We start from the raw sequence: 21,825 nt of genomic DNA, 5'->3' as shown, positions 1-21,825 counted from the left end.
TAGGAGGTTATAAGAGGAAATTATTTTTTTACTATGACTCCGTCAATATATACTCTGGTATTTTCCATGTTATCCTAATCCTTATCTGGCTGCTGTCCTAGCTCTTCAAAGCCAGTGTTGAATTGTCATTCTGCTGTGTTATGATTCCTTATGGCTTATTCGCAATGGAAGCCTTCCCACAAATGCAACCAAAATTCAAGTTATTTTAGTATTATAGATGAACAAACCTCAGCCTCTCTCAGAATGCTCAGCCTTGCTGTGAAGAGTGTTCCCAGTCCTCTCCCTGCAGTACTAAGCTGCTTTTAAGTAAACTAGGAAAAAAAAAAAACATTGAGGGTAGGACAGTGGTAAGATTTGCTGCTCTTTATATCAAAAATTTGAAGCAATATTTTGACACCCAGTAGCAATGTTTGCTAAAATAACATTTATGTTAACTACTTTTTTTCTTCTCTCTCTCTCTCCTCTCTCAAGCCGCCTGCCTTGTGCTTGGCTGTATGATTTTCCCTGATGGCTGGGATTCAGATGAAGTCAAACGGATGTGTGGAGAAAAGACAGACAAGTACACTCTGGGGGCATGTTCAGTCCGCTGGGCGTACATCCTGGCTATTATTGGGATTTTGGATGCCCTGATCCTCTCGTTTCTGGCATTTGTGCTTGGTAACCGACAAGACAGCTTGATGGCAGAGGAACTGAAGGCAGAAAACAAAGGTAAGATTGCTTCAGGGAACTCTTCTCTGGATGCCTCAAGCACATCAAATACCAGTGCTTCCCTTGTGGGTCTAATTTGGCCCATCTTTTAATGCTGTCTAGTTCATAGACTTGCCTCTTGACTCAACTCCAGTTGCATTTTTCCAGTTTCTTTTTCCATCTGTGTCAAAGTTAACGGCTATGATAATTTTTTTTTTTTTGGTCTACTTGGTTAAATGGAGAATACATCTTTCCCTGTATTCAGCTATTTCCCAGGCTGAGGCCTGGGGAATCTCATAAAATCATCTACAAATGTCTTTGTTAAACCGTTCAGTCATTGCATTTGAATTCAGACTTCTCCTTTCAGAAAGAAGGCATGATACTGGCCCCAACCAGTCACAGTTAGGGATTTCAACAGTTAACTAATTAACTGAATTTGAAATGTGTTATCTAGGTAGTGAAAAGCTCTCCTATTTCTTTTCAAAAAGAAAATGTCTTCTGAAACACAAAGAACTAAGAATTTAAAAATAGGGTACTGACCAGCAAATGATACATAAATGTTCAAGTGATAGTGTGCCAATAAAAAGTAGCAAGAGGGATCATTATTCAAGAGGGATCTTAATTTTCCTTCCAGATATTTAAACCAATTGTTTAGGCATCGAATTTTACTGCCTCTGTATTGCAGAATTCTATTTATTTCACTGTTTTATCTTTATGTAACTTTTAACTTTAATACTTGGCACCTCCAATTGAGTGGCTGCCACGGTAGTTTTTATTTCTGATTGGAAACTAAATCCATCCTTGAATTAGGAAATGTAGCTCACTATCTCAGGTAGTGGCTCCTCACTGCCTCAGCAGGCATCAAATAGAAGTATAGATTCATATCTACAGGATACTACAAGGTGTAATGACAGTGTAACAAGCTTTACATTTAGACCATCACTGGTGATGCTTGTAAACTATGAACTATATGGAAAGAAAATCAAGAGGTCTGGGCAAGCACAGTCATCTGTGAGTTCTTTATCTCCCTGATTTATGGACAGAACACATACTAGTTTCTTTGGTTCTAGGAAAAATCCTCTAAGCACAAAAATCATTCACAAGGGAGCAGTGTTTTCCAAAAACACGATTATTCTCTCTCACGGTTGTCCTTTCTAGATAGAAAGGAGGGTGTACTTCATAATGCATGTTAGAGGTTTCAGGTGCTTTCCCATGCACTTAGTAATTTGGAAGCCTTGTCCGTTGTTGGCTGGTCTCTGTCCAGTTAGCTCCACCTCAAAGCGAATAAAAAAGATAGCTCAGTGTTAGAATAAGTTGCCTTTCCCTAAAGGGTGAGTTAAAGAAAATATTTTGTTCTGCAAATGCTGATTTCTACTAGCATGTAATAATGGACTGGAGTGCTATTTGTTCACTGTACAATTGAAAGTTATACTGAGGGGGCACCTGGGTGGTTCAGTCGGTTGAGCATCTGACTTCAGCTCAAGCCATGATTTCATTGCTCATGAGTTATGTGAGTCCTGAATTGGGCTTGTTGTTATCAGCACGGCCCTCTTTGGATCCTCTGTCTCCTTCTCTCTCTGCCCCTCCTCTGCTCGTGTTCTCTCGAAAATAAAAAATAAATATTTAAAGTTATACCAAGAACCTTTAACTTTCCAGACATCTGTTGACCCCAGATAAGGAAATTCAGAAAAATTTTTTAAAAATAACCAGGCAGATTTTTCACTTGGCAATGGAGAATTGTAAGTTCCATCCACACATAGGAATGATGACAATTCTGAATTCATGCTTCAGAAGGTAACAGCTAGGATTAGAGGGTAACTCTCAACAGTCTTCAAAGTGGGTCCTTTCTTCCACTGGACTGAGTTCCATATTGATACCTGACCCCTTGTGTCTAGGCTTTCATTTTAAAAAGTTGTCTTTTCCACTCCAACGTCTTGGTAAAAGTGTTGATGGGAAAGGAAGTCAAAAGAGGCCTGAGTAAGGTTTAAGGAGCCTCTGTGCATGATTGTTCTGTGTCCATTACCTCCATTTGCTTGTATCACATTTGCCTGTGTCATAGTTCCTTCCATCTGGTTCTGAAGGGCCCGGATCAATAGCAGTTCATCTGCATCAAATTGGATCCAGTAAGGTAGCAGAGAGCATCGGGCCATCCTGAGGAACATGTCAGTTGTACCACGTTCTTATATCACAATCAGAATTCTTTTATCTGAATCCCGAGAATGTATCAACAGCTTTACTGTGTAGACATTTCAGATTCTCATACAATAGGGTCTGCATAAAATCAGACTCGGGTTGTTGAAAACGTAATCAGACCTTCATGCTTCTGAGAAACGGTAAAAGATTCATAGTGGCTGTGCAAAATCGCTTTTATTGTTGGGTATTATTTAAATGCGTGTTCGGTGTTGAGAGCTGCAGAGTTGAATTGTGTGAGAGGGGACCAGGCAATGATGGTGTATGTGTGTGTATGAGCAGTTTCACTAAGCAGTAGCTGAATTATTTCTAGTGGATGCAGTAAGCAAAACTAAATGCCATCAGTGTTACTTTCTATAAGTCCTAATGGAGGAGAGATCTGATGAGAATAATTTATAAATAAGAAATTATATCTGAATAGGTGCTTTTACGATTTGCATGGGATACATTAATATACCTTTTCACTTGTTAAAACTATTTTTTCACTATTCTTCTATCCCTTGGTAGCCGAGGCCTCCTTAGGATTACAGGGTAATGCAAAGAGACTGAGGCCAGTCTATTTTAGAACAGTTTACAAATTCCATAACCCTTGTGGTATCCTAGAGGCAGACAATACCGTATCTCAAGTCTTGGCTCAAAAGAACATCCATATGTTCTGATATACATTATATTAGTATACACACTGTAATACACTTTACAATCTTCCAGTTTCATGGTCTGCTGATCATCCTAACCTACATCCTCTAATAAGTAGCAAGAGTACTATACAGAGAATAAACCTACAAGAGAAGCATATGCCCCCATTTCAAAGAAGTTTGTCCCGAGCAGTCTCATGATAGGATCATATCTTCTTTGTGTGGCTTTTATAATTATTGTAGCAACACACTTCTCTGTTTGTCTGGAAAAGCCACAACATGGGTCCAGGTTTTCCATGTATCACTATAGTAAGGAAATTGATTAGATCCATGAATCCTTCCTAACAACCTCCCTAGTGGATAAAACAAGGATCACTGGTAGGTAAATTCTAGAATATATCAAAAAAGGGACAAGAACTCCATTCTAGTTGTTGAACTGTGTTCCATTCACAGTTTCCTTAAGGGAATGTAGGACACTACTTAGCCATAAATTAACCATCACAAAGTACTGTTCAAAGGAAAAACAGTGGGGAGGGTAGAGAGGTGAGCTCTCTACCTCGATAAACCAGCGCCTGTTAAAATAAATGTCCAGGAGCTCCTGGGTGGCTCAGGCAGTTGAGCATCCTACTCTTGATTTCACCTCAGGTGGTGATCCTAGGGTCATGGGATCAAGCCCCACATCAGGCTCTGCACTAAGCTCGAAACCTGCTTAAGATTCTCTACCCACTGCCCCTCTCCCCTGCTCACTCACTCTAATTAAATTTCCAGGGAACTCACCCCAGTCCCATTAGAGTGGGACTGCCACCTTCACTGCCACCTATAGCACTTCTTATGCCTTTTCCAGGAATGCAACAGTAATTTGAAAGTGGTCTTAGCTGAAGCTAGTCACAAATTGTAAAAAATGGCAAGACTGCGATACGGGAGTTTTCACAGAATTTCAACCAGCAACTTTGAAGAATGCAGGTGTTATCTCAGAAGGAACTTCTCTGAGGGAGAAAGTGAATTCTCTGTGTTGCATCACCAAAGTCCCACAATATTTTCTCATGGAAAACAAAACAAAAAAAACTCCACTGAAAAACAGAAGCGAAACTATTTAAAATATCCCCTAACTTCTACAGGAATTGGCATGCATAAGAAAATTTGACTGAATTTGAGAAGCCAGCCCCACAGGCTGTGCACCATCCCTGGCTCTGAGGCTAAGGGGGGGGGGGATTGGGCAAGTGTTGGTTCTCGTTGGGCAGCAGGATCTCTCAATGAGCCAACAACAGGAACCATTTCACCTTGATATACCGCCTAATTGCGTATTTTAACACACTGAACTGTGAAGTCAATTTAATTATGTAAAATTAAAGTTTCATCCAGATAAAAAGGATTTGAAATGAAAGCTTCATTTCCAATTTCTTTCATTAATTGTGAAAGGATAAATAATTACATTTTCTAGAACTCCCATGCCACACAAATAGCTCGTTCCTTGTCAGACACCCTTCTTAAAGAAGCATGTTGCTGAGTTTGTGTATATGGTCTTTGGAATCGCTCATCAGGTAATTGGGTCCTCTCATGGACAGTTTTAAAGTCACTCTGTCTTCTAGCACTTACACTGCAAATGAGAAAATATGATTATCCATTAAGAGGTGATTCTAGCTACCATTTATTAAGTGGCTGAAGCTCTTTTTAATGCCATCATAGGTGGAGTTAAATTCATTTTACTCAAATAACTAATTGAGAAACCCTCTGGTATTTGGATTTGAGGTGCCATGGCACGCCACAGCCACACTATGAGTGGCAGTGACAGGTGGGGGAGGGAGTGGAGAGAGCGTGCGCTGTCTGGAGCCAGTGAGGTCTCTGAGGTTCCCTGAGAGCCCTGCCCCCAGATCTTAATAGTTGAAGAATTAAGCGCCCTCATCTAGACATTGAAGGCTTGTCCAAATGGCATCTGAGGTTTCTTCCACCTTTAAAGTATGTTAATTCTGGGGACACTTGCAGAGATGTCCTTTAAGGATGCTCCAAAGGCAGTAAGAGCTCCTACCCTCAGAGCTGTGAATACACTAACGGCTCTTAGGAACTTATTAGCATCAGAAGAGTAAGAGAAGGGAGAGATGAAGGTCAACTGGAAGGAGCGCTAGGATCCCCTGAACAGCACTGTCACAGCCCCATCATTCACATGCCACAGGGAGGGAGTCAGATTTAGAAACTCTCATCCGGGGCAGAGGAGCCTGCTGGCCTCACTAATTCCCATGTTATGTGGTGTCCTTGACAGTGGACAGAGCCCCAGGTCACAGATAAAAACTTTGTTTCTGGTCTTAACTCCAGCACACAAGAGCCATTATGAATTTAAGCAAGTCCCTAACATCCCAGAACCTCAGTTTCCCCTTCTTCCAAATGAGAAGAGGAAGACTACTATCCCGGTCCACCTCCTGCATAGGGTTGAGAGAGTCCAGGGAAAGCATGTGTATGAAAGCAGTTTATAATCAGTATCTATGTAAGCTTTACTATTTACTAATCATTTTTCCCATATGATATCTTATTTGACCTTTGCAGTATTCACATAAGAGAGCAAGCATCAGTCTACTTCTGTACATGAGGTTCAGAAAGGTTAAATATTTTGTCTAAATTTCCATGGCTGGAAAGAAATGAATCCAGGGCTCCAACACAAGTTGTTTTACTCAAACTTTGAAGTTTTTCTACCATACAAGATGATGGAATAATTTTTTTAAATATGCCAATTCTGTTGCTTTGAACAGACCAATGTTCCCTGTACAAGTAAACAATTTCGTTTTATTTTCATTTGGTAGCTTTTAGGTAATGTTATTTAATCAAAAATCGAATATAGTTAAGAGTAGTCTTCCCATAAGTGTCGGTACATTGTCTTCCCATTTTCATTTGTCTCAAGGTGTTTTTTTCATTCCTCTTTTGATTTCTTCTTTGACCCACTGATTGTTGAATAGCATGTTGTTTAGTCACAGAAATGAGAAGTAGCCTTTGAAACTGATCCTTTTGGGGTGCCTGGTCAGTTGAGTGTCTGACTCTTGATTTTAGCTCAGGTCATGACTCCAGGGTTGTGGGATCAAGCCCCACATCAGGCTCTGCGCTAACAGCATGGGGCCTTCTCTCTCTGTACCCCTTTGTTGCTCAGCTTCTGTGTGCATTCTCTCTCAAAGAAAAAAACTATAAATGTATATACACACACACAACTGATCCTCTTACTTGACTGTGGAACTTGATGAAAACCCAGAAAGGAAGATTAGGAAGCCATCACAGAAAGTACCAAGTGCTTTGAATTAAATCTTTAATAAGGTCACAGTAAACCATCTGTTTCCCAGTCGGATTAGTGTTGAACAAACATGGTCATTAAAGCATTTCAGAATATGCCTCTAACACTGCCTATATGCTGGCACTTTTGCAGAGGGGCTCATAAACCTGAGAGTTGGTACAGACCTCGGAGGTCCTCACAGAGTTGTTCTAAGTACATGTTCCTCCTGTTTCCTCTCCTCCCATTCTCTCATAAACTCACTCCATTCAGGTTTTCACCCCCAGCATTTTGCTGTCACTGTCTTGTGAAGGTCACTCCCAGGTGCTAAACTTCACAGTCTGTCTTCAATTCTTACGTTGCCTTTTCACAGTTGACTGCAGTAAGCCATCTTGGAACTCCTTCATTGGCTCCCAATGGCTGACCTTGCCCAGATTCCCTTCTGCCTCTCAGCTTTTTCTGTGGAGCCTCCTTCACTGCTTCCTCCCTTTCTCTCACTTCTTTCCACCTGCATTCATTTTGTAGAATATCTCATTGGTCACCATGGCTTTAGGAAACCTCTCCACACTAATGACTCTCAAGTTTAAGAACACCTCTCCAGTGAAGCCTGGTCTCCTATGTTCCATTGCCTACTTGATACCCTTTCTGAATATTTAATTAGCATCTCAAAATTAACATTTCCAAAACTGAGCTCCTGATGTTTCTTTCCCACAAAGTCAACATCTCGCACAGTCTTCCCCCATCTCAGTTAATGACAGCTTATTCTTCCATCAGCTCAGGCCAAAACTTCAGTCATTTTTGACTTTGTTCTTTCTCTCACAACTGCCATTTAACCCATCCAAAAATCCTGTCCACTCTCCCTTCTGAATATAGCCAGAGCTCTCATGACTTCTCGGCTAACCCACTAAATAGTTTACCTCTTTTTCTTGTTAATTGTCCTCTTCTAGAAAATCTGCACAAGGGCTTTTTGTCTCTTTTGTTGACTACTGTCTCCCTGGTACTAGAATAATGCCTGACATATGTGGGCACTCAATAACTATGTATTGCATGAGTAAATTATTGAATGAAAGAATGAGTCTATTCTGATTTCTTTCATGAGAAGGTCATTCCATTGTTGCACAGATCTTTAAAAGTTTTGGTTTTGGTTAGGTTGAAATACACCCCCTTGTAACATCTACCCATTGCTATTCCCTCTTATTCTTTAAGCTACTGTCTTCTTTAGAGAAAGTTATCATGTCTGTAATGGCTAAAGTTACACATTTGCCAAAGGGCGTAGTTCCTCATGTCTTGTTGGGCATTTGGAGATGCCTATGTTGTCACTGCTGTCCACTACCCTCCTAAGGCTTCAGGGCAGAGTGTTACCCCTGGTGGGAAAAAAAGAGAGAAGACATCCAAAAGTGTGGTAGAAGGAAGAGACTTCTACAGGAGTCACTCATGGATTGTCTCCTTCAGTTTACCCTCCATGCCTAGTAGTAACTTGGAGAACATCTGAGCTTGTGAGATTGACTCTAGTCCATTCAGCAAGTACACACTGAGGTCATAAATGTACCACAGTGTGCTCAAAGAGGCAGCTGTCTCTTTGACCAGTACCCAACCTCAGACGATGCCCTCAAAATCAGCATCTTCCTCTCAGCCTTCCCCAACTAGTGGATTTACAGGCAGAATTAGTTGATGAATCAGAAGGCACAGGTAATGCTGACTTTGAATGGCAGTCACATGCTCCATTATTATCCACTATACTCTAATAGGCAAAATAATTGTAATGTTTCAGTGATCTTTTCTGTCCCTGAGAAAGGATCTCTGGGTAAATATTAGAATAAAGGGAGCAGGGAAAGGAATAGGAAAAAAATATACAATAGAAAATGACTGTTATATAACAGAGTCATGATGTCCAAGATTTAACACTACCAATAAATTTGCAATCAATGTTCTAGCATAACTTTAAAAGAAGTTTTGTAATTAAGTCAAAACTTACCAGCTTCACCCCTGACCCTTTGCCTCTTCTGTTTTAACAGTAACATTATAAGAGTTGAAAACACAGAGAATTGTGACCTTCAGAGACATAGCCCAGGTTTAAGGATTGTAATTTTTTTCCTAAATTAAAGATCTGTAACAATTTCCTTTTCTTCTATAAGACTGAGTCTAATTTCAGATCTATACACTCTGGATAGGTTCGATAGGCACCTCAGTATTTGAAGTTAATTAGTGATCAGTTATCTCTATCTAACTCTTTTTATTTTAACATGTAATACAGACTTGGTCTTTAAAGTAAACTGCTTTAATTTCAGGGCAAATCTGTTGTGGGGTGTTTGTTTTTTTTTTTTGGAGTATTTATTTATTTTGAGAGAGAGTGAGTAAGAGTGAGCATGAGCAGGGGAGGGGGAGAGAGAGAGAATCCCAAGCGGGCTCTGCACCATCAGTGCAGAGTCCGATGCGAGGCTGGAACTCACAAACTGTTAGATTGTGAACTGAGCTGAAATCAAGAGTTGCTCACTTAACTGAGCCACCCAGGTGCCCTGCAAATCTGTTGTTTATAGCCCATTGATCTAGACTTGTAAACCACAAATAAACTTCTGAAAAATTTTTCCTCAGCTTAAATATACCAAGAGTAGTTTATTTTCTTCCATTTATGTAGTTTCCCAACCATGAACTATTCCTACACATCCTGAAGTATCTGGTTCTTTTCCATATGCCCTACCAGAGAAGAGTAGCTTCCAAGTGAAATGTTAGTGGTCTTGACATAATTCTAGTTGGATCTCCTTGGGCCTCAGCCTCCCTACTCAGATTTGTTTTTTAAGATACATAGCAATTTTTTAGCAGAGTGGACATTTACATTCTTGCTAGATGATCAGTGATGCCATTGTAAGGTCAAAGAACATAGTGAAAATGTAACCTGCCACTTGTCCCTCATGAAGAAGAAACATAGTTGTTCTTAACATCTGGCAGAGTAGGTAAGAGCACAGCACCAAGCAAAACTCTGCTGAGGCAAGTACGTGTTGAGACTACTTGCAGAAATAGGTATTGGCTCTGTAATGCTCCACAAAGTAGAACTCCCCAAACACTACAAATTTCATTTTTTTATTCTAAGCCTTAAGAAAATGGGCTATACAACAGATGAATGGAGCAAGAAGATGTGGNTAAAAAAAAAAGAAAAAGAAAAAAGAAAATGGGCTATATCTTATTTATCTATTATCTCTGGTGTCTCAAATCCTGGGAAATTTGAACATTTAATGTTTTTATTCTCTCGGTTTGATGAAAAAAATATGTAAATATTTAAGAATGTCCTTACTTGGGGCACCTGAGTGGCTCAGTCAGTTAAAGATCTGATTTCAGCCCAGGTCATGATCTCATGGTTCCTGAGTTCAAGCCCTGCATTGGGCTCTGCACTGACGGTGTGGAGTCTGCTTGGGGTTCTCACTCTCTGCCTCTCCCCCGCTTGTGCACACGCTTTCAAAATAAATAAATAAACTTTAAAAGTCCCCACCTAACATATCTTCTGTACATAAAGCAATTTGTTCCTTCATTGATTGCAAAGGAAATAAATTGGTCTACACATTATACACAGATACCTACTTTAAAAGAAACAAGAAGTGTAGTATATTAGAATGTCATAACTGCCACTTCAGGCAAATCATAGCACCTCTTTCAGCCTTATTTCAACAGCCACAAAAATGTCCTGTGTACCTTATTATGTGCCAAGCCATGGCCAAAACAATGGCATTCAATTCACCAGACATGTATAGCATGCCTAATGCATGTCAAACCTAGTGAACTGGGAGTTCAGGAATGAGTGGGAGAGGCTTTTCCCTAAGTCTCTTTGGGGAGGACATTTAGTGTTAGGTATGAGGTTGTGTGTCTGAGGCCCAATCCATTCTGATATCCGTGGCCTCACTTTATCAGTGCCACCTGGGTAGAAATGAGTACGAGCCACTGCCTGACAGCTGATTTACTCCAGCACCAGTGAGAGATGATGCAGTAATAAGCAGAAACCATTTCCCAAGGACAATTTGACATACATGGCTTCATTCACCGAGAGGCTTAAAAAACTCAGCTGTGGAAAAGCATCAGCAAGTCTATTAGTACCAAATAAACAAAGGAGGACACAACTATGAAGAAATGAAAAACATGGTTGAGGTGAAGCAGGGACAAGAAAGAGGGGGGAAGTCTCTTCTCGCTAAGGCATAAATTTTAGAGCAGCCTATTTAAAATATAAACTCCATAAGTGACTTTGGAGGAAAAGCCACTCATAATGGCCAACATCATCACTCTTGAACCACGTCTTTACAGTCAGTTGGCAGCTGGTCCTCGACAAGTGTCGTGTTTATGCATTTCACTGACGTTTTCTTCCTGCTTGACTGCATATGTAACCTGGGCCTCACATTTAGCAGGCAGAAAATCAGTTTGGCCTGAGAAGATATATCTCCCTAACACAAGTTGACCATGTCACCTTTGATGATGTGCCTGGAATAATCAGGAGGTGAAATGGAATTCTGGCAGCTCCTCAGTAATGCTGTCTGCAAGTCCATATGCTGTCAAAGCCCACAAGATGAGAGTGACAACATTGTCAAGAGATCTGGAGGGCAGAAATCAACCAAGGAGAAAAGCAGCTGTGGTGTTAGTGTCAGCCACCCCAGCATGTTCTGACAGAGCCACTAGATGGGCTGGCCAAAAGCGCGGGCAAAGGCAGCTGGCGGCAGGTGAGTCTGCAGCACTCACTGGGGAGGGGAGCCCTCATAAGGGGCAGCTTCTCCGGAGGGAATCTAAAAGAGCTATCCCTTGTCCCAGAGAAGGTGACAAGCCCAGAAGTCACATGAGCCAGCTCCAACTGTTGGCTTGATAGTTCCTCCCCAGAGGCTATTTGTTGCCAATGTGTAAAATGAACCAGATGTTCTCTGATGGTTCAGGTAGGAGAAATGCAATGGTTTGATCCCTGGGAGCTTTGTTTCTAGTTCACCCACCAAAGGAAAAGGAACAAAACTTTTCCTGCTCTTGATAAGAGGGCCCCAAAGATCAGGTGTAGATCGATGAAGGGGTCTTAAAGTCCTTTTTTTTAGGAAGATCTTCTAAAACCATGAGCAAATGGTGGGTTTTTTTCTATTTCTTCCTCCTATTCTTATGAATTTTTTAAAAATATCCATTTTGAGAGAAAGAACATGAGCAGGGGAAGGGCAGAGAGAGAGGGAGAGAGAGAATCCCAAGCAGGCTCTGCATGGTCAGCACAGAGCCCAATGAGGGGCTCGAAGTCATGAATCATGAGATGGTGACCTGAGCTGAAACCACGAGTTGGACGCTTGATCAACTGAACGAACCAGCCACCCCTCTTATGAATTTTTTTTGAGTAGAGTTGATATACAATGTCACGTTAGTTTCAAGTGGACCGCATAGTGATTTGATAAGTCCATATGTTATGCTATGCTTACCATGAGCATAGCGACTCCCGTCACTGTACATGCTGTTGACTGTACCATTGCCTATGTTCCCCAGTGCTGTGCTTTTTATGCCCATGACATTCATTCCATGACCGGAAATGACTGTATAGATGTTTTATTTTTGTTTTGTCAGCTGTGTGGTAGACTTCATCACTCTTCAGATGTTGGGTGCTAATGACCTATTGGGGATATCTGTTGGGGGTCAAGTTAAAGGAATGTTGAACTACAGTCACAGAATGAGGACATTTAGAGCCAGAAATATTCTGGTTCTGTACAATCATCTAGTGAGACTTGAAGAATATGCCAGCGTTTGGGTCCCACTCCACAGATTGTAATTCGTTTGGCGTGAGGTGGGTCCAGGTATGAAAACTCCTCAGGAAGTTCTAATGTGCAGCTGAGGTTAAAGACCAATGGTTCACCCAACACTTTCCTTTTACAGAGAAGGAAGCAAGGCCCTGAAAGGGAAAGTAAAGTTTGAATTATTAGATATCAGTAGGTAACCCAAGACAATAGTCCAGTTCCATTCTGTAATAGGCTAAATCGTCGTCTCTGATGCAGTCCCCCTGCTGCCAGATTTGGCGACAGAACCCTGTTCCAGCTCTGGGAAATTGATCTGTGCCACCTGCGAGCTCTGTGAACTTGGGCAAATCTCTAAGCCTCAGTGCCCCCGCTGTAAAGACATTAATAGCAACTGCCTTGTAGAGATTTTGTGAAAATAAGATAATGTGTGTAAACTGTCACAGTCTGTGACACATATCAACTGTGGTGGTTTTCAGAGCTTTGATTGTACCTGACAAACACATATATAGTACGTATTCTTATCCCGTGTTCATACAACGCAGAGCACATGCCCTAACCGCCTTTCCCTGCCCTTTGTTCCTGTAACTCTGTGTTGGCATAATCAAGACTTTATTAACATCTAGAGATTGCTTCCTCCACGTGCTGAAATTTGATGTTTTCATCTGGTAGCTTTGTGAATACTTTTAATAAGACTAATGAGGGTTAATCAGTGGGTCTGTTGTTGCTTTTGCTTTGTTTGTAATCTTCCTACATATGCATCTATCTTGGGGTGAGTTTGGCAGGAGCTTGTTCCCTAACATTTGCCATCCAGAGAGCTCACACTGTAGAGTTGACTGTGTCAAATTAGTGACAGTCACCAACGAGAGCCCGTGATTCCCTGATGGAAATGTCACTTGCTCCTTACAATGTTACCTCTTTTCAGCCTGGCTAAGAATTATTCCATGGTTGCATTGCTGGACAGATGAAGGACAAACTCAATGCCTTAACCATGTCTGTAAGAGGTGTTTTTCAGGAGTGACAGAGGGAAAGAATTCCACCCAGGCAGAAGAAGCAATAAAGACAGTCCCCTGAATGTAGGAGAATGTGATCACCTTAGTTCTTTCACAGAGAGATAAACATTTGGTGCCACTGGGTTAACATGTCACTGTATTTGGGTCAGAACTCGTCTTCATTTCCCTCCTCTTAAACATGGCAAATAATATCCACATATAAAACAAACATAAGCAATAACATTTTTTAAATGTTTTATTTATTTCTAGGAGAGAGAGAGAGACAGCGTGAGCAGGGGAGGGTCAGAGAGAGAGGGAGTCACAGACCGAAACAGGCTCCAGGCTCTGAGCTGGCAGTCAGCACAGAGCCCGACGCGGGGCTCGAACCCACNTCTGTGAACTTGGGCAAATCTCTAAGCCTCAGTGCCCCCGCTGTAAAGACATTAATAGCAACTGCCTTGTAGAGATTTTGTGAAAATAAGATAATGTGTGTAAACTGTCACAGTCTGTGACACATATCAACTGTGGTGGTTTTCAGAGCTTTGATTGTACCTGACAAACACATATATAGTACGTATTCTTATCCCGTGTTCATACAACGCAGAGCACATGCCCTAACCGCCTTTCCCTGCCCTTTGTTCCTGTAACTCTGTGTTGGCATAATCAAGACTTTATTAACATCTAGAGATTGCTTCCTCCACGTGCTGAAATTTGATGTTTTCATCTGGTAGCTTTGTGAATACTTTTAATAAGACTAATGAGGGTTAATCAGTGGGTCTGTTGTTGCTTTTGCTTTGTTTGTAATCTTCCTACATATGCATCTATCTTGGGGTGAGTTTGGCAGGAGCTTGTTCCCTAACATTTGCCATCCAGAGAGCTCACACTGTAGAGTTGACTGTGTCAAATTAGTGACAGTCACCAACGAGAGCCCGTGATTCCCTGATGGAAATGTCACTTGCTCCTTACAATGTTACCTCTTTTCAGCCTGGCTAAGAATTATTCCATGGTTGCATTGCTGGACAGATGAAGGACAAACTCAATGCCTTAACCATGTCTGTAAGAGGTGTTTTTCAGGAGTGACAGAGGGAAAGAATTCCACCCAGGCAGAAGAAGCAATAAAGACAGTCCCCTGAATGTAGGAGAATGTGATCACCTTAGTTCTTTCACAGAGAGATAAACATTTGGTGCCACTGGGTTAACATGTCACTGTATTTGGGTCAGAACTCGTCTTCATTTCCCTCCTCTTAAACATGGCAAATAATATCCACATATAAAACAAACATAAGCAATAACATTTTTTAAATGTTTTATTTATTTCTAGGAGAGAGAGAGAGACAGCGTGAGCAGGGGAGGGTCAGAGAGAGAGGGAGTCACAGACCGAAACAGGCTCCAGGCTCTGAGCTGGCAGTCAGCACAGAGCCCGATGCGGGGCTCGAACCCACGAACCGCGAGATCATGACCTAAGCAAAAGTCGGATGCTTAACCAAGCCACCCAGGCGCCCCAAGCAATAACATTTTTATTTGAACTTAAATTGTGAGGGACTCTTCCCTCATTATTCAAAAACCCATTTCTCCCTGGCTGTATCTCGTACCCCCTGAAGTGATCCCTTCTGTCACCAGCTCATTGATACCTATTACGTAACATCTACAGCAAGTTTTATCATTATTATTATTCAAATGATAATAATAAATTCTCATATAGTAGCTTTCAGACTTCAATGAGTACAATATTTACCTGGAATGCTTATTTAATTTTTTTAATAAAGTAATTTATAATTATATTAACACTAAAATTATAATGCAATGAAATAGAGGCCAATGACCATAGCCAGACAAGCATTCTTGCTCTAGAGTTCCTTTTCATAAATATCCTGGCAATCTTCCATGCGTAAATAGGCTCTATTCCAAAAGTTTACTTCTAGATTGGTGTTTTGGAACTCACATCACATATTTTTTCATAGAAAGAGTTGATGTACACAACAATCAAATTCTTGGACCTGCCCTTCAAAGCTCATTTCATTCATAGTTATGACTGAAGTTATTTTAACCATCACATTTTAAAAGGAAGCAAGGGAATGTAAACGTAAATATACACCCATAAAGTTAATACTTTAAAAAAAATCTTTGAGGGGTATCTGGGTGGTTCAGTTGATTGAGCATCCAACTTTTTATTTCAGCACAGGTCTTCATCACACAGTTCATGGGATTGAGCCTCACATTGGGCTCTGTGTGGGTGTGGAACCTGCTTAAGATTCTCTCTCTCCTCTGCCATGCCCCTCCCCATTTGCATGCACGAGAGCTCTCTCTCATACATGCTCGCTCTCTCTCAAAAAATAAAAATAAAAATCTTTGAGAACTGGAGGTGTGGTAGGATTTTCAAACAAACTTCAAAGGCACAAACCATAAGGCAAAAAATACATTCATTGAATTACATCAAAGTAGGACTTCTGTTCATGAAGGACAATAAGGACAAAGACTAAGTGACAGATTGGGAGAAGTTGGTCAGAATGTTTCAAGCAGACGAGTATCTAGAATAAGCAAAGAATTCCTCCAAATTAATAAGAAAAAAATTAAAACCGTTTACAAAATGAGCAAAGCTTATAGAAGAGGAAACTCAAAAACAGAACTAGCATTTGAAGAAATGTCCCAAATCATTGGTAATTAGAAAAATGTAAATTAAAACAGCAATGAGTTGTCAGCTTATACCTTATAGGCTCACAGAATTTAGACACTATAACAGGTAGGGATTTGCTTCCGTGCATTGCTAGTGGTAGTGTGGACTGAAGCTCCATTCTAAAGAGCAATCTAGTCTACTTGTGACCTTAACAATTCTGCTCCTGGATTTATATCCAGGAACTTCTCATTAGGGCTTTAAGGGACTGTGCATGAGGATGCTTACTAAACTATTATTCATGGTGGGAAGTTGCAGAAAATCTGGGTGTTCGTTATGGAGCTGAACAAATAATTTGAGGGGCATCTGGGTGACTCAGTCAGTAAAGTGTGCAACTCTTGTTTCAGCTCAGACCACGATCTCACGGTTCATGGGATCGAGCCCCATATTGGGCTCTACACTGAATGTGGGGCCTGCTTGAAATTCTCTCTCTCCTTCTGCCCTCCTCCCCTGCTTGTGTATATGCATTCTCTCTCTAAAATAAAATTTAAAAAATTAATTGAGGTGAGTGAAAGCCTTTCTTCTGTGGCGGGTCAGAGACCACAGATTAAATTGAACACATAGCAACATGAGTGGAAGTTAAAAACAGGGTGCCTAGTGAAAAAAAAGGAAACAGAATAGATAGGTAATAAATTATCATTAATATAGGTTAAAATTAGTGCATACTAACCATTTTGTGCAAAACTGTATTCAAATAAAAGTGTATGCATTAAGGGCACCTGGCTGACTCAGTTGATAGAGCATGTGACTCCTGATCTCAAGGTTGTGAGGTCAAGCCCCACGTTGGGTGTGGAGCTTACTTTAAAAAAATGGGGTGCCTGGGTGGCTCAGTCAGTGAAGCGTCCAACATCAGCTCAGGTTATGATCTCATAGTTAATGAGTTTGAGCCCCATGTCAGGCTCTGTGCTGACAGCTCAGAGCCTGGAGCCTGCTTTGGATTCTGTATCTCCCTCTCTCTCTGCTCCTCCCTCTCTCATGCTTTGTCTCTCTCTGTCTCTCAGAATTGAATAAACATTTTTAAAATTTTCTTAAAAAGAGAGCAGCACTTATGGTTGCCTCTGGATGGGGAAGCAGAATAACTGTGGGAAATGGGGATGAGAAGATTCACCAAGAAGAGTCAATGGTGCAGAGGCAGAGAGCATGGGCCGTGTCATCAGACTGCCAAGGTTATAACCTCAGCTCCACCGCTTACTAGCTGTGGATCTTGGGCAAACCATTGGATTCTCTTAAGGTTCCTCATGTGTAAAATGTAGATCATATTGTCTATCTTACAGCAGCATAGCGAGGGCTACAAGATATAATCCAAGTAATGTACTTAGTTCAGTGCTTAATATATATAGTGAGTACTCAATAAATGTTAGCAATAATTATAGTAGAACTCCAGCCTCATTGCAAGGACTGGTTGTAGGAACATAAAAAAAATTAATGACAGGAAATAGGGCTGGGGAGAGAAAGGACATGGGAGAATTGAGGCAGCAGCAGGATGGGCATGGTGACAATTAACTTTTCCATCTTTGCCCTGGGAACCTCACGGTTGGTCTTCTCTCCTTTGCCCTGTTTCCTCCCCTGATTTTCTGTCCTTCCCCAGAACCACAGAAGGCCCCACTTTTTCCCCCAGGTGCTAGGACAGAGTAAGCTTAGGTGGGAAAGAAGCCCAAGGAGCAGAAAAGAGGAGGACCCGGGGTGTGGAGTGATGAGGGAGTGGCGAATATGTCATTTGGTTATTGTTGTGTATAAACCATCAGTGCCTTAAGACCATCATGTATTATTCCTGATAAGTCTGTGCATTACCTGGTGGTTGGAGCATCTGGATTCAATTTGTGTGGGGTGTTTCTGCTCCACATGTCTCTCATCCTCTTTCTGGAACTAATAGGCTAGGATGTCCTTCCTGTGGTGATGACAGGGGCACAGAGAAATCAAGTTCAACAGCACATGGACTTCTGAAACCTCTGCGGTGTCACATCTGCTAACATCCCATTGGCTAAAGTAATGGGGTGGGGAATTATACCTCACCCACAGGAGGAAGGCACAGTCAAATTATAAGACAGAGAGCAGGGAAGGGTGAAGAATTGGAGCCATTGAGACCGTCCACACAGGGAGCCACATTATTGTGAGTGACGAGAGCGAGAACACAGCCTAGCTGGGAAAGCAGGAAAACTGAAAACTGTCCACCTAGTGTAAAAAGTGGGCCTAAGAAGGTCTGTCTTAGACACCAGGAGGTACCCATCCACATTCTAGCAGGAGTAGTGACTAGTGTACTCAGACACCAGGAATTACCCATACACATACCGGCAGAAGACCTAGTGACTAGTATAGTATTCGTTTTAATAGTCAGTTAGTAACCAAAGATAAATAGGTCTTACTATGGGCCAGGAAGTGGGAGGGGCGGGGGAGGAACGGTGGAGATCTATCCTTAAAGAAGTAGACAAGTGGATCAATAGAGCTATTGGGGGATTTTTTTTAACTTTTTTTTTTTTTACATTTATTTATTTTTGAGAGAGAGAGACAGACTGCGAGTGGGGGAGGGACAGAGGGAGAGGGAGACAAAGAATCTGAAGCAGGCTCCAGGCTCTGAGCTGTCAGCACAGAGCCCGACATGGGGCTCAAACCCACAAACTGTGAGATCATGACCTGAGCCAAAGTTGGATGCTTAACCAACTGAGCCACCCAAGCACCTCTGGGGATTTGGTTTTTTGGTTTTTTGGTTTTTTTAGAGAGCATATGCTCAAGCATTCTAGCAAGAGAGGTGCAGAGAGAAAGGAAAAGAGAATCTTGAGCAGACCCCATGCTCAGCTCAGAGCCTGACCGGCTCAATCTCATGATCATGAGATCATGACCTGAGCTGAAATCAAGGGTGAGATGCTTAACCAACTGAGACACCTAGGCACCCTGAGATTTTTAGAAAGGGAAAACTTTCCGGAATACAAAGCAAACAAAGGTGGAGACATTTAAAACTGAGGTCAAATTGCAAGTTTGTATACAGTTTGTTCCTAACCTTTAAGTAACAGTATATTGCCCTCAATGTGTGATAGGCTTACTATCATAGCCTAATGTTATTGTTCATACTAATATCAGCAGCTACTGTCTGGTGTATATAAAATTTTAAATTTTTTTAGCATTTTATTTATTTTTGAGAGACAGAGTGCAAGAGGGGGAGGGGCAGAGAGAGAGGGAGACACAGAATGCCAAGCAGGCTCCCGGCTCTGAGCTGTCAGCACAGAGCCCGACATAGTGGTGTATATAAAATCTAAATACAAAACTGTCAGTTTCTGATGAAACAGAGGATTCTCCACAAGTTTCTTTTAAGAGAAAAATAAACCCCTGGTCCCAGAGTAAGGGTAGATCTGCTTAAATAGCCAGAAATGTATATTCATATTACATTATAAACACAATAGTTTTACCTTTACAGAAGCATTTATACCAAAGACAGATTCTAAACACTTTTTGCTCTGTGTAGAATATCCCTTTCTATGTTGTCAAAACTAAATTTAAATGTGCCTTAAAAAATAAGATGTTGTACCAAGTGCCTGGTACCTAGAATGGTGCCCCCTGCAAGCCAGAAAAAAAAGAAAGCAGAGAGCCCAATACATGGAAATCAATAAAATAATAGTCATGGATGTATAGATGGGTTATCATTTCTATTTTAGTCCAAGCTGCAGCTAGAACCATGTCTCTCTCAGTTCTGCACTCTCAGCGCCTGGCATCAGCAGGTACTCAATATTTATTTGAATTTCACTAGGAACTTTCTATACTCCACTAAAACAAAAAATCTGAAATGAAAGAGTGATCAGATATTACACGTGCAATGTTACAGGCATGGATCCATTTGTCTGTACCACCTGGCCCACTCCACATGTCATTGTTTGCTTTTCATGGAGAAATATTACCCAAACAAGCTATAAAACAGACACACATAATCTGTCCTAGGTACTCACACTGATGCCTTCCTCCTTTTATTAGAATGTTCTCTCAGTCTCTTGTAAGGGTTGGGGGTGGGGGGAATCTTAAAATAAGACTAAATATTTAAAACCCAGAGTGCCAAGTTTCCTTAAACCTGTCTTTTTCAAAGATTAGAGCAGGCTTATGTCGTCTTGAATAATTTAAGAGGTGCACATACGAAATTGTCATTTGAAACATCTCAACTCAGGTAATTCCGTGAATGTTTCTCTCTGTAATATACCTGATTGACAGATGATTTCCTGAGCTGATTTTTAAACAGAACCCAGGACAAATAGACATCTGAGGGAATTGCCTTCCGTTCCTTGTCTTTTTGTGTGTGTGTGTGTGTGTGTGTTAAGCAAGGGAGAATAGAGTGGGCTCATGCTTCAGAAACTCTCATTTCCTGAAAACTGACTCTTTAAAAATGTTAAAGGGTTAATCAAGTGTCCAGATTCTGTCTGTAAGAAAACATGGGGGCTGGGGGGAGGGGTGATGCTAGAAGGGCTGGGGGCCGCTCAGTGAACTTACTGTGAGTGTGGGCATTATTAACAAGCCCGTTACTCGAGCTAGCCCTGTCTACACTTGCACTGTACTGCAGCCTCTGCTTTGTAGTTCTCCTGTCCCCACTTCGGGGGGGGGGGGCGTCTGCAGGGGGCTCCACTGGCCTTTGAATGATGACAATCATTATAAAGAGTCTCATAATTTAGCAGTGACCTGCCTCCCAGGCTGTGTCATGAGGAATAGCTGATAAGAAGATTGTGGAATCCTCTGCAGCTACAAAACACCACACAGATGATAATGAGGAATGATTCCACAGAGATCAGAAGTTTGGTAACCAAGAAGCTAACGAGCAGGTTTCATCAGAAGGCTCTTCTCTCGTTCCCTGGGTCTGGCATGAGGACAGTGTGGTGATCCCGGGGGTGCCTAGACCAGCACTGCACAACAGAAATGTCATGGGAGCCACATATTTACATCTTATAGCCACATTTTTTTCCAGTGACAGTAATACTGTGCTGTATACTTGAGGGGCACCCAGGTGGCTCAGTTGGGTAAGCATCCGATTTCAACTCAGGTCATGATCTCACAGTACGTGGGTTCGTGCTCCACTTCAGGGTCTGTGCTGACAGCTCAGAGCCTGGAGCCCTCCTTTGATTCTGTGTCTCCCTCTCTCCTGCCCCTCCTCTGCTCGCTTGCTCACTCACTCATACTCTCTCTCAAAAATAAATAAAAATTTTTTTAAAACTTTAAAAAAATATTGTGTTGTATACTTGAAATTTGCTAGGATCTTGCCCTTTGTAGCCACATTTTAACTTTTTAAAAAGTGAAGTTAATTTTATTAATTTTATGACTATATCTATCCAGATTTTCCATTTAATGTGGAATCAATATAAAAAAACTTATACATTTTATATTTAGCTTTTTTCATACCAAGTCTTAAAAATCTAGTATGTATTTTATACCTGCAGCTCATCTCAGCTCAGATGAGCCACATTTCAAGGGCTCACTGCCCACACACACGAGTGGCTCCAGTAGAGGACAGTCCAGGTATGGCAGCAGACAGCCCACTTAATACAAGATGTCTGACTTGCAATGAGAAGCGTCCTTGTGAAAATCCTCTTCATCTTCCACAAATACTCATGAACGTTACCTGCTAGATTTCCCAGCAGGAGCCCAGCTTCAGGAAGGGAAGCGGAAAAGCATCCTTGTGTTCTAAGCTACTGTACAAATAAGGAGTCAG

At 41.4% G+C, this 21,825-nt stretch overlaps 1 protein-coding gene across 2 annotated transcripts in view; it reads left to right on the top strand.

Annotated features, from left to right (window-relative positions):
- Nucleotides 1–21,825, top strand: part of LHFPL3 (LHFPL tetraspan subfamily member 3) — a 555,591-nt gene that overhangs the window by 378,222 nt on the left and 155,544 nt on the right. The window contains exons 2-3 of one of the 2 annotated variants that reach the window (XM_077746949.1): nt 472–708; nt 8,101–8,165. In XM_077746949.1, the coding sequence (XP_077603075.1) occupies nt 472–708; nt 8,101–8,165 (302 nt within the window). Of the gene's footprint in view, nt 1–471; nt 709–8,100; nt 8,166–21,825 lie in introns of those variants that run through there. The other variant, XM_077746951.1, reaches the window with a different exon arrangement.

This window comes from Crocuta crocuta, unplaced genomic scaffold (genome assembly GCF_008692635.1).
Source record: "Crocuta crocuta isolate KB4526 unplaced genomic scaffold, BGI_CrCroc_1.0 scaffold396, whole genome shotgun sequence".
Classification (NCBI taxonomy): Eukaryota; Metazoa; Chordata; class Mammalia; order Carnivora; family Hyaenidae; genus Crocuta; species Crocuta crocuta.
Note: the sequence above shows the minus strand (reverse complement) of the source record. Positions and strands in the feature narration are given on the sequence as shown.